General features: G+C 32.6%; 1 protein-coding gene across 7 annotated transcripts in view; it reads left to right on the plus strand.

The window, feature by feature from the left end:
* Rbbp8 (RB binding protein 8, endonuclease) overlaps positions 1–13,493 on the plus strand; it is a 111,371-nt gene that overhangs the window by 20,394 nt on the left and 77,484 nt on the right. For all 7 annotated transcript variants that reach the window (XM_047526470.1, XM_047526469.1, XM_047526463.1 and 4 more), the window contains 2 exons: positions 30–235; positions 11,519–11,561. In XM_047526470.1, coding sequence (XP_047382426.1) covers positions 127–235; positions 11,519–11,561 — 152 coding nt within the window. In that variant the 5' untranslated portion in view covers positions 30–126. The remainder of the gene's footprint in view (positions 1–29; positions 236–11,518; positions 11,562–13,493) is intronic.

The following is a 13,493-nucleotide window of genomic DNA, read 5'->3' on the forward strand; positions in this document are numbered from 1 at the left end:
TTTATTTATGTTGCAATCTGTCTTTTCAGGTATTTCAGCTGTCTAAAGATAACTTCACACCTGTATAATGTAACAAAAAAGGTCAGAAAACGGTAAACAAATAGAAGTGTGGAGCTCTTAAGCAAGATGAACATCTCTGGAAGCAGTTGTGGAAGCCCTAATTCTACAGATATATCTAATGACTTTAAGGAACTTTGGACAAAACTAAAAGAATGTCATGATAAAGAAGTACAAGGTGACATCTTAAATACTTACAGCAACATTTTATTGAGCCTATAATAGTAATAACTTTGTATGATAGTTTTATTTATTTATAGAGGGAAGAAGTGACCTTTTCTAAAAATTTTTTTTAGTTGTTGATGGACTTTTATTTTTATTTCTTTCTTTATATGTGGTGCTGAGAATGGAACCCAGTGCCTCACACATAAGAGACGAGCACTCTACCACTGAGCCACAACCCCAGCCCTGAGATATGACCATCTTTAAGTTTAAATGTTCCATCTTTTAGCAGCATTTACTGTTTTAATTTCTTTGAGATTCATTTTTATGGATGAATTGTTAAAATTCTACAGCTACTACTATAAACAGCTACTACAGGACACAGTTCTTAAATAACTTATAGTTGCTTATGGTAACATGAAATAGGGTGGTAAAAAAGAAGTAGAATTTGTTGACAGAAGACCTGGATTTGAATTTGAATTTCATTTGCCTATTCGCTGTGGGATCTCAGCCAAGTTATATAACCTCTGAACTTAATTCTCTACTGTAAAATTATTCACAGGATTATTTATAAATGCAAAAAGAACTATTGGGCTTAAGTCTTTTGACAAACCTTTGGAAACATTTTTACTGCTAAGCACTGAGATAGAAGAAAAGTGGTAGTTTACTTTCAGAGATCCTGCAGTCTGGTAGAGATAGTCATGTAAATAGATTATTATGGTGTGTGTTGGGGGGCGGGGCATTGCTGCAGTTTTAGCACAGTGGTCGAACATGCCTAGTATGTGTGAGGCACTGGGTTCAATCCTTAACACCACATAAAAATAAATAAAGGTATTGGTCCATCTACAGCTAAAAATTTTTTTAAAATAATATTTAAAAAAAACAGTACACGGAAATAAAGAATTTTTAAAAAGGCTTATATATGAAATACAGTGAGTATATAGGATTGAGTATTTGTGGCTAGGATGAATATATAAAGGGAAATTTCTATTAATGCTAAGCTCAAGGTTCGATATCAAACTTTGATACACTTTAATTCTGTAACATTTATGTTTATTACACTTTTCCTGTGTATAAGAAATACTTTGTAGTATTGCAGTTCTTTTTTCTTTTTTTTTTTCTTTTTTTTTTTGGTACTGGATAATTGAACCCAGGGGCACTTTACCATTTAGCTTTATCCCTTGACCTTTCTTTTTCTCTCTCTCTCTTTTTAATGGCAAGGTCTTGCTACATTGTCTAGGTTGGCCTCAAAGTTGGAATCTCCTGCCTCAGCCTTTCCAGTAGCTGGGGTTACAGGTTAACGCTTCTGTACTCAGCTACAATTGTTTCTTGGTCACATATTGCAACTATAGGTTTAGTACTACAGTACTTATGTAACTTTAACATTACACTGGAGTGCCATTAAAATGTGACCCACCGGAATCTAAATTATAGTCTGTGTGGCTGTGTTGGAACTTTCACATGGCAATTTTATGTTGAGAAAGAGGCATGAGATATAGTGGCTAAGTCTATCTATTTTATATCTAGACTACCATTGTTTAAAAGCCATCTTCATCATCTAATTTGAATAGAGATGGCGACTTCCTTCAATTTATTTAACTTTATAATGCCTCAGATTCCTTATGAACAGAATAAAGATACTAATAATATATGCCTAATTATATTAAATAGCTTAATAAATATAGAGTATTTGGAAGAGTGTGGTCCAACAATGTATGTTAGTTATTGCTGTCATTCTGAATCAGCATCCATCATGTTTTTTCAGTGCCCGCTGTGGATTATCCTAGCTGTGGATGATCGGATACTCTAAAAACCTTTTAACAGAGCTTTCACGTACTGATTACTTTTTATTATCCCCCTTAAGGTTTGTTTTTTTTTTTTAAACTTTTTAAACAAGCAATCTCTAGGAGAAAACAAAAGATTCTTAGTTTCCATCTCTTTTTTTTTGTGGTGACAGGGAGGGTACTTTTTTAAAATATAAAATCCACGTAATATACTGTTTATTGTTTAACCATTCTAAAATGTGCATTTCAGTAGCATCAAGTACATTCACATTTTGTGCAACCCTCAGCACCATCTATTTCCAAAACTCTTTCCATTTTGCAAAACTAACTGTTCCTTTTAAGCAACAACTCCCCATTCTTCCCTTTCCCCAAGGCCCTGGCTGCTAACATTCTGTCTTCTCTATGAATTTGACTACTCTAGATACCTCATATAAGTGGAACCATATAATCATTGTCCTTTCATGACTGGCTATTTCACATAGCATATGCTTTGAAGGTTCATTCTTATCAAGTATGTGTCAGAACTTTCTTTGTAAGACTGAATATTGGGACTGGAGTTGTTGTTCAGTGGTAGAGCACTTGCTTAGCATGTGTGAGACACTGGGTTTGATTCTCAGCACCACCTATCACATATAAATAAATAAAGGTCCATCAACAACTAAAAAAAATTTTTTTAAAAAGACAGAATATTTTTCCATTGTATGTATATACATTTTGCTTATGTATTCATTTGGCAATAGCCATTTGAATTGCTTCCATCTTCGAACGGTTGTGATCTCTTTGACATCCTGCTATCAATTCTTTTAGTTCACCATCCTAATGGGTGTATAGTATTTCATTGTGGTCCTTCCTGTTTTCGATGTCATATCTAAGAGATCCATGTTATGAAACTTTTGACTTATGTTTTCTTCTAAGAGTTTTATAGTATTAACTATTACATATAAGGCTTTGATCCATTTTGAGTTAAATTTTACATATGGTATAAATGCCAAGCTACATTGTTTTGCATGTGGATATTCAGTCCTCTTAACACCATTTGTTGAAAAGACTGTCCTTTCCCCCTTTCAATGGTCTTGCATCCTTGAAATCAGTTGACCCTATACAGGATTTATGTCTGGCTTCTCCATTGTATTCCATTGGTCTTTCTTTGTGGCAGTACTGCAGTGCTTTGTTTATTGTGACTTTGAAGCAGGTTTTGAGATCAAGAAGTGTTAAGATCTTCAGTTATGTTTTTGTTTGTTTGTTTTTGTTTTTGTTTTTTCAAACTTGTTTTGGCTATTCAGATCCCTTGAGATTACAAGTGAATTTTAGGACAGATTTTTCTATTTCTACAAGAAACATCATTGGGATTTTGATAGGAATGACATTGAATCTGTAGATCACTTTGAAGAATGTCAATGTCTTAATATTGTCTTTCTCTTCATGAACTTAGGATGTCATTTCATTTATTAGTATCTTCTATAATTTCTTTCAGCAAAATTTTGTAGTTTTCTGTCCTTTGTCATCTTGGTGAAGTTTACTACTAAGTTACCCCTAAGTATTTTATTCTTTTTGATGCTATAATAAATAAAATTCTTTAGTTTCCTCTTCTGATTGTTCATTGTTAGTTGATAGAAACACAGTTGACTTTTTTATTTTTTCTTGGTGTACCAGGTGTTGGACCTAGGGACACTACCACTGAGCTACATCCCCAGCCCTTTTTATTTTATTTTGAGGCAGGGTCTCACGAAGTTGTCTAGGCTGACATCAAACTCACAATCCTCCTAGCTTAGCTTCCTGGGTTGCTGAGATTATAGAAGTGTACCACCATGCCCTGCGTGTAACTGATTTTTTTCATGGTGATTTTGTATTCTGTAACTTTACTGAAAGCCTCCATTTATTAATTGTACATTTTAATTTATGAAGAGTTAGACATTAGCTACCTCTTATTTATTTCACTTGCAAATTTTACTGCTCTATTATGCTTTCTTTCATTGTTTATGCTGACCAATGTTCCTATTATAGCCCTCTTCCAGCATATAAAATTGCTGATGCATTCAGGCTACAAAAGTGTTCATTCAGAAAACCAGATATTGATGGAATGGGGTTATTATTGGTTTTTTTCCCATTAAAGTTTTTGAAATTTTAGTTTTTCCTAAAAATGTCAAAACTCAAACAGTGAAAAGTTATAACCCTCAACACAGATAACCACTTTTATTAGTTTGTGAGTGTTTTCTTCCCAAGTTTTCTGAAGTATATTCTTTTTTCATGTAAGGTTTAAGATTGTTTTTATTTGAGGAAACTTTACACATATAACAAAATTAAGAAAACATTATAATGAACTTCTGTGTACCCATCACTCAACAACTATTATCAATACCATCAAAACAATTTGTCTTGTTTTACGTATGTTCTACATCCTTCTCTATTCTTTTCCCACTCAGTTATTTTGAAGTTCATGACATAATTTCATCTACAAATACTTCAGTATGTATTTCTAGTAGACTTAAACAGAAGATGCCATTATCACCTTAAGAAAACATTTTTTTTGGTCATAGTTAATGTTGTGTATGCTCTGCTGAGCACATGATCTGCCCCTAAACACTCATAGCTCCCAAAACAAATTCTTTAATATCATCTAATATTGATTAGATGATAGTGTTTGTTTCCTCAGTTATCTCAGATGTCTGTCTATACTTATTTATAGCTTGTTCAAATATGTATCTAAACATTTCCACATTTTTATTTGATTAATATATCTTGATTTTTTTCAGTGTAGTCTTATTTTGTATTTCTCTTATGAGTGAGATTAAACATCTTATGTTTAAGTGTGACTTGTATTCATTTTTCTATGAATTGTTTATGTACTTTATTTTTTTTTTTTCGGTTTTACCCTTTTTTCCTATGAATTTCTAGGAACTGTTTATATGTAAAGCAGATTAGTTGACTTTAATATTTAAAGATTCAGGAATCCCAATTGTTTGTTAGATCTAATTTTGATGTAAACTAAGCTCATGGGCATATGTCCAGGGAAAAATATGAATATTTAACATTAATTCCATCCTTCACTTGACTATACTATTCCCCCTCACCCCTCCAACCCCAGAAAGTCTAGTGTAAATGATTAAGGAAGAATTCTGAATTTTTGTGCTATCTTGTTATTCTTCTAGTGGATAGTTAGTGAATTATATATGCTAGACTTGGTAGCAGTTACAGAAGACACAACAGTGAAGAAGACACTGTGGGGTTTTGGAGCAGTTTTTTTTTTTTTTTATTTTCTTCAGAAAAATATACAATATAAATATGCAGCAAAATAATTACAAAAATAAGATATTAGAGGTTGGGGTTGTGACTCAGTGGTAGCCCACTCACCTAGCATGTGTGAGGCCCTGGGTTCGATCCTCAGCACCACATAAAATAAATAAATAAAGGCATTGTGTCCATCTACAATTAAAAAAATTTTTTTTAAAATAAGACATTATCTCTTGATAACAATGATATAATAAACCGCATGTATTACTTTTAGAATTAAGAAATAAATTCTCCAAATTCTGTTGAGTAGCAATATTGTCCTTTTGGTTTATAATACTGTGATCCCAGCTGGGTGTGTGGTGCATGCCTGTAATCCCAGCAACTCAGGAGGCTAAAGCAAAAGGATTGCAAGTTCAAGGCCAGCCTCAAAAACTTAGCAAGAAATTGAGTCAAAATTTAAAAGAAAAAAAAAGTAGGTTTTCTTATAAAAACAGCTTTATATTTAAACCTTTATAGAAGAGTTACTTCTACACATTATAAATTTTTTTGGTTTTTGTGACCTGGAAATGAAGCAAATACAATTTAAATAGGAGCAGATGTACTTGAGTTTTTATTAAACATTTGATAGAGAGGAATTAACATTCTGCCTTATCAAACATATTGTTAAATTATTTATCCTTCATATAATTAATTTCTGATGTTTTATAACTGGTTTTAAGTAGATCATTAAATTTTTATTATGCAGAGTTCCCATCTTAACTTCTTTATATCCCTCTGTGTAAAAATGCTTAGCATGTTGTAAGAGTAAGTGGTATCTAAATGAATTGCATAGTCTGTAGCCGGATCAATGGAACATATTCTTGAACTTCAATATTTAAAAACTCATACCAAGTGGGGCATGGCGGCACATGCCTATAATCCCAGCAGTTCGGGAGACTGAGGCAGGAGGATCATAAGTTCAAAGCCAGGCTCAGCAATTTAGCAAGGCCCTAAGCAACTCAGCAAGACCCTATCTCAAAAAATAAAAGGGGCTGGAATGTGACTCAGTGGTTAAGTGCCCCTGGGTTCAGTCCCCAGCACCAAAACAACAATAACAAAAAGACACAAAAGTGGTTGAACTTTGTGTCTAAAATTTGGAATATTTTACTACTCATTTACTTTATTTTTTAAAATTTTTTAGGTAATATTCCACAAAGTTGGGAAAAGAAAAATAAATCACTACTCTACAAATATAACATTTGTACTTTTTGTTTTTCCTTTCTTAGATTTTCTGTTCTTTTGCAGTGTGAGGATTAAGCCCAGGGCCTTGCGCATGCTAGGCAAGCACTTTATCACCATCCTGCACCAAGCCCTCTCTTTTCCTAAAGTGCATGTAGTGGTCATTGTATATACTGTTTGTATCTGGCTTATTTTTGATATTGTTTCATTATCTAAACTGTGCTTTTTTATATTAAACATAATTATCTCTTTACACATATTCATTGCTATGGTTTGGATATGTGTTCCCCAAAGGTTCATGTGTTAAAAGGTTCAGTCCCCAAGGCAGTACTATCGTGAGGTGGTGGAACCTTTAGGAGGTGGTTCTTACTGTCCTTAGGTCATTGGGGGCATGCTCTTGAAGGGGTTTGTGGAACCCTGACCACTTCCTGTTTTACTTTTGCTCTATGGCCATGCACTCCCTGCCATTGCCAGCATGCCTTCCAGAGGTACAAAGCAATGGGTCCACTTGATTTTGGAATGGAAACTTCAAAACTATGAGCCTAAATCAACCTTTTTTTCTTTGTAAGTTGAGTATTTTAGGCATTTTGTTATAGTAATGAAAAGCTGAATAACATACCCATTTAAAAGTAAACCCATTTTATTTTTCAACTTTAAATTGAATGGGGACAAAATATTTGATGGATTTTTTCTTCATGTACTTTAGTGTTATGTTGTCTTTAAGAGACTGCTATTTTATGATGAGGAAATATCAGGAACATAGATAATATACTTTTTAATAAGTACATAATGCCACAATCATCAAATTATAGAATCTGACGGATATTACATAGTCTAACTCACAAATGTTACATAATTGATAATTCTTTTAATTTGTATACTCCTTGTAGCTAACTATGCTTAACAGTCATACTTCCAGGAAAGTTAGTTTGTGTACTCTGAAAAACTGTAAGAGAAATACAGCAATTGTTGGTGTGTAGGGTTAATATCCATATGTTTTATGAATGGTAGCTATTGAATATAAGTTTGAACTGATAAGAGGGGGTAATCTTTGGTATATTATAATATATCGATCAGGCCACTTTCCACAGTTTCAAATCACTTAGGGATTTTTTAAGGTATTAAATAAGTGCCATTTTTAAAAAATGGTTATATCATTTAAAAATATTTTGATTTGGACCGCTGCAAATTTGCAGTATGCAGGGCTTTTGTAAGTACTAATCCTTTGTCAGTGTGTTCCACATAGTTTCATACAAAATTAGATCCTGTGACTATGTGATAACATCAAAGACATGCCTGAAGGTACTTAGTTTTTTTTTTTAAGAAGGTGGGGGATCCACTTGGAAAAACCAGTATAAGAGGCTATTTGCAAGACATCAAACATAGACTTGTCTGGACATTGCAAGTTTTGAAGTATATATATAGGGATCACACTTGACTCATTACTTCAAAGCTTCATGTCAGTAAAGACAAAAGAGAAATTTTATGAATGATAGTACTTGAGATACATAATTTTTATTTACATAGCCAAGGAAATCTGCCTATAGGAACTGACCTGCATTTGAATACCCTGATATATGTAGAGTTTTGGGGGGTTGTTACTTTTTGGGGTGGTGCCTCATTTATCCAAAACATAATAAATGGTAGCAAAAGTATGCCATATACAAGACAGTATGTGCACTGATCACAACAGAATAAGCTACATGCATTTCTTTTAAAACCATGGAAGAATAAACAAAATCTCCCAACTTCGGCATTATGCAAGCCAAATCATTTGGGCATAAAAATTCTGGAGATAGTTGTAACTAACTATTCATATCTTTTATTTTTAGGATAATTGTATCCTTTCATGATTATTCATTCTAGTATCTTGTGGTCCTTTTATGACAAATGCTGCTATCATATAGTCTTTTTATCCTTTGAATTCTGAATTAACATTTTGTTTTAATAGATTTTAATAGAAATTTCAGAATTTTTAAAAATTTTAAAGTCTCAGTTGTATTTTGGGATATAAATATTTTTGCCCTGTCACATCTCTTCATTATCAGATTTATTGTTACAAACACAGGTATTAAAACAGGATTTAGTATTTTTTTTTTCAACACCACCATTTTAAACAGCTGTCTCTTAGGCACACTAGGTTCTGCCATCAACATCTTGGATGATATATGGTAATTACTTTCACAGACAATGAGGCAGGTTTTGGGGGCAGAGTCAGAACCCCTTTAAAGAAATGGGCAAGTATGGTGGCTATAATGTAACAGGGTACATATTTCTTACTTCATTTGTGGATTGCTCCATTTATTATCTGTCATGTTTCATCAGAATTCCAAAAAGAGAACATTTACATTAAAGTTACATAAATTAAAAATGAAATGAATTGTATATAACTTGGATGTGTAACATCAGTGGTCCTATTTACTGTTAAGAGTATGCTCAGTTACTCTCACATCTGTTATTTTTTAGTTTGCATTCACATCTGTAAATTCAATGAAATCCACAAATACTACATTACCCTTTTTTTAATAATTAAACAACGTTAGTGCACCTTAAATACGACAGATTTCATAAAGATAAGGAGATTCCATTTTGGAATTGAAATAGACAATTATAAAAATGCTAGTAATAGTATTTTTGGTAAAAGTTAAATTATTTGATCTATATATAAAACTACTCTTTTCCAGAAAGGTGATATTAGTTTTATCATTAATAATTCAAAACCAAGACACTTAAAGTGAAAGTGCATGCACTATATATAGTTGGTTCTGGGTAAAGACCTAAAATAAGAACATAATAGTGATTTTTGTTTGTGTGTAGCAAATTGAACTCGTGCCTTATTTCTGAACTCCTTAAACTTGTTTGCTGATAACTGTATATACATGACCTTTCATTTCCTCCAAAATTCATATATGAATAGATGTAAGGTTATTTGTAGTGTAGTGCTTGGTCTTTTGAACAGTTTCCTCAATAGGTGTCTCAGGTTGCCAGTGTTATAGTCCCAAATACTTTGTTGAACAGACTACCTGTTCATACAGGAGCTGCATTGTTGTATAGCCTCATTCCTTCCGATGGGTGTGGAGCAGGATTAAAGCACACTTTATAGGGGTTCTAATTGTAGATGCCTAATTGACTTGACGAACAGCAAATGCTAAAATTTAAACACACACACTGGCACACACATAAACCTGTTTCAGGACTGATCTGCGTGACAGAACAAATGCTTCACAGGTGTTGAATGCTTATAAGATAAAAGAGTAGTCTGTCCATATTTCCCAAGAATTTTCTTTTGAAGTTTATATGGATTTTCTATCTCATTGTTTCTTAAGATGGTTCATGGCAAGAATCCATTTCATCTTTGGCTACACATTTCACTTCTAAAAGCAGGCCTGAGTTTTTAGAAGTCAGCCAGAATTTAAAATAAGAAAATCCATCAAGTAAATTTTCCCATATTTGGGAAAGGAATAAGAGAAGGAAACTGCTGACCCATAAGTTCTTAATTTCTTAATTCTACAAGAATGATTTCATACTTTACTGAGTACTTTTGAGGTCTCATGAGTTTGTCATCATTGCCTAAGAAAAAGCTTCTCAGGCTAGGAATTTGACAGATGGATAAGACTTATTTAAAAAAAACAAAAGATCACACCAGTGTTTTGCTCTTAACATGTATATATATATATATATGTACATGTATATATACACACACACAGATACACACACATTTTTTTTAGTTGTAGATGAACACAATACCTTTGTTTTATTTATTTTTATGTAGTGCTGAGATGGAACCCAGTGCCTCACACATGCTAGGTGAGGACATTACCACTGAGCCGCAACCTCAGCCCCTCTAAACATATTTTAAAGATAAAATTTCCTTTTATTATTATGGTTTGTATTTTAACTGTTTTCTAAATCTCTTAAGGCAGGTAGCAGTTTCCCCTTTTTTAAAAAAATTTAAGCTAATTGTAGATTTACCTGTAGTTGTAAGAAGTAGTACAGAAAAATCCATGTACCTTTTACTCATTTTTCCCCAGTGATAGCATCTTGTATAATCATAGTACATTTTCACAATCAAGAAATTGATATTGCAGTCGACCAGCCTTATTCATATTCAACCACTTTTACATGAACTCAGTAGTTAATGTGTGTATGTTTACTTCTATGCTATTCAGCAGCTTGTAGATTCCCTTGTCTACACACCAGGGATTCTTCATGCTTTTTAGAATCCTCAGCGGCCTTCCTCCAACCCCACACCTCCAACCTCTGGCCATCTATAATCTCTTCTCCATGTCTATAATTTTGTCATTTCAAGAATTTTATGTAAGTGGAATCATATAAAATGTAATCTTTTGAAATTGACTGGTTTTAGTCAGCATAATTTTTTTGAGATCTAACCCAACTGTTGCAAGTGTCAATAGTTAATTCCTTTTTATTGTTCAGTAGTACGTGTGGTGCAGGTTTTTTGTTTGTTTTCTTGACCTTACTTTTTGAAAGACATTAGGTTATTACGAATAATGCAGTGTTTTTCTCTTTTGTGTCAGACTTCATTAAAACAAAAAATACATATAACAAATATCTTGAGATAAAAACCCTACTGCCCTTTGTCAAGTACTTTTCTGTAAGCAATTTTGCTCCCATTCTAGGACTTCCTGCTACTATCTGGTTTAATCCCTAAAGAGGAGCCTACATAAGCACTATTGCTGTTAGCAAATACATAGGCTATGTCAGAACATAGCCCTTCATTTATAGTGAACTTCTAATTATATGTTTGCCCCTGCTATTAGAAAGGAAATAACTCACTTTAGGTGGGGAAAATTTTATTCTACTTGGCTGTCATATAATAGATTAAAAGCAGTAATGTTACAAATATACTTTTGTGACCTCAGGGCACGAGTAAAGGGAATGTACTCAATCTTTACAAACAAATGGGACCTGGTTCATTACTTAAGAGGCCAAACTGAATACTAACTGTTTGTTAGTATTTGATTTATAAAGGAACTTTGATAACTGCCTTAATAGCAATATGTATAAATAAAATACTATGGCTATTTTTTCTTTTTACCTTTCAGGTTTACAAGTAAAAGTAACTAAACTGAAAAAGGAACGAATTTTGTAAGTATCAGTAACACTGATATCTTATTTATATAATATTTAATCCTGTTTAACGTCAGTATCTTATTTAAAAGATTTACTTTACTTAGACCAACTGTCAATGATTTCTTTTTTTAAGTTTTAAAATAAAAAGAATAACTTTGATTTTAGGTGTAGCCTTAGTTAACATATGCCTATATATGTATATGTACATTCTAATATTAAATATTTTTTCATAGAGTATTAGGATGAGAACTGATCTATACACTCATTTTAATCTGTCAACAATATTTTCTTAGCTGTGTTAATACCTAGAATTCAAAATACTATAAGAGGGGGAGCAAATTAATTCTGGAATTTCTAAACTTATAAAATATGGGTATTGTGAAACCCCTTTTAAGTAGTTTGGAATTAACCTAGGCTATCCTGAATTGTTCTAGTTATTAAGCCCTGACTCACATCTGATTTTCTCAGTTAGGAGCAGATTTTTACTTATGGTTCTTTAGCATTTTCACATTCAGGAAAGTAAAACAGCATAGTGGAATATCAGTACATATAACAATATTATTATGACATGGTTTTACATTTTCATTACAGTACATACCTATGGGCTTCAGTTGTTACATGTTCCTAACACTTCCAAGACTTTAACTGAAAACTAGAGTTACTAGCCACCCATCAGCATACATCCATTTCATTTCTCCTGAATGAAAATTAGACATTTTTCTTCAGACCTAGAATGTCTTTATTTTTCTGAAATACAAAATCATAAAATTTTAAAGTTTTGTTTAAAGTAATAATTGTTTCTTCCTGATTAGTAATACTTATAAATGTTTTGTATACATGTTGAAAGCATACATGTTCCTACTTAAAGGTGTTGCTTTAAACCTTAACTATAGAATAACCCATTTCTCTGTTTCTGTGATAGTGCTGTGTTTAGTTCCCAAAATTGACATGTTTCTCTAATTACATAGAAAATTAAATAAACCTTTCTGAGTAGTAATTTAGGATGTATATTTTATTAGATAGATAATTTTCATACTGCAGAAAACAAAAACAACCAGAAGTGACATTTACAATAAGGAAAATTTATTCTTTCACAGAGAAAGCTGCTAAAAAGGGACATTCTAGCATTGCTTAGTTAATGACTCAAAATATTGAAGATTCAGCTTATGTCTTCTCTGCCAATGTTAGTTTTCAGTTTTCCCTCTTAATTTACAAAACAGCAAGATGGCCATCATCATCTAATCATCACCTGTAGAACATGTGTCCTTTTTTTTTTTTTTAAACTAATTATAAAAGTTTGCCAGAGCAGAACCCAGCAGACTTCTTTTAACTTGTTCACCATAATTGCATGGTTATTCCTGAACAAGAACTGCAAAGGAAATGAAATAACATGATTGGATTAGTCTAGTTAAGATTTTGACAGGACTTTATTTGTATTCCAGAATGGAGCAAATAAATATATTGTTGATACTGACTGTTAGGATCCTCACTGTCAGGAGGAAGGATCTAGCACCTATGGAAAAGGGGAAAACTTGAGTAAACCCTGTACTGCTTGGTAGGAATTGGAGTTACCAGTATGAACTCATGGTTTTTAATATGTAGATAAATAAATAGATACAGAAATAGATAGTTGTTAATGTATATAATCCTAGACTTGATTCATTGAGAAGGCCTAGAAGCAATGACACCTGAGTTCTTCATTTTTGATATAGGCCATCTGGTTGGTAGATTTTATAAATATTGTTAATTAGAAGATGAGTAGTAGTATCAGTGACTTGGTGTGGTGCTTTAATATATACCAAATAAAATAGCTAATCATAGTGTGTTGGCGTTATTCTACAAGTCTTCCCTTGTATGTATGGCAAGACTGTATAGGAATTCTTGTTTGCTCTGACCTTTTCTCATACCAAGGGTTTAATGTTTCAGAGTTGACTATTAAACAATGAA

This window comes from Sciurus carolinensis, chromosome 15, assembly GCF_902686445.1.
Source record: "Sciurus carolinensis chromosome 15, mSciCar1.2, whole genome shotgun sequence".
Classification (NCBI taxonomy): Eukaryota; Metazoa; Chordata; class Mammalia; order Rodentia; family Sciuridae; genus Sciurus; species Sciurus carolinensis.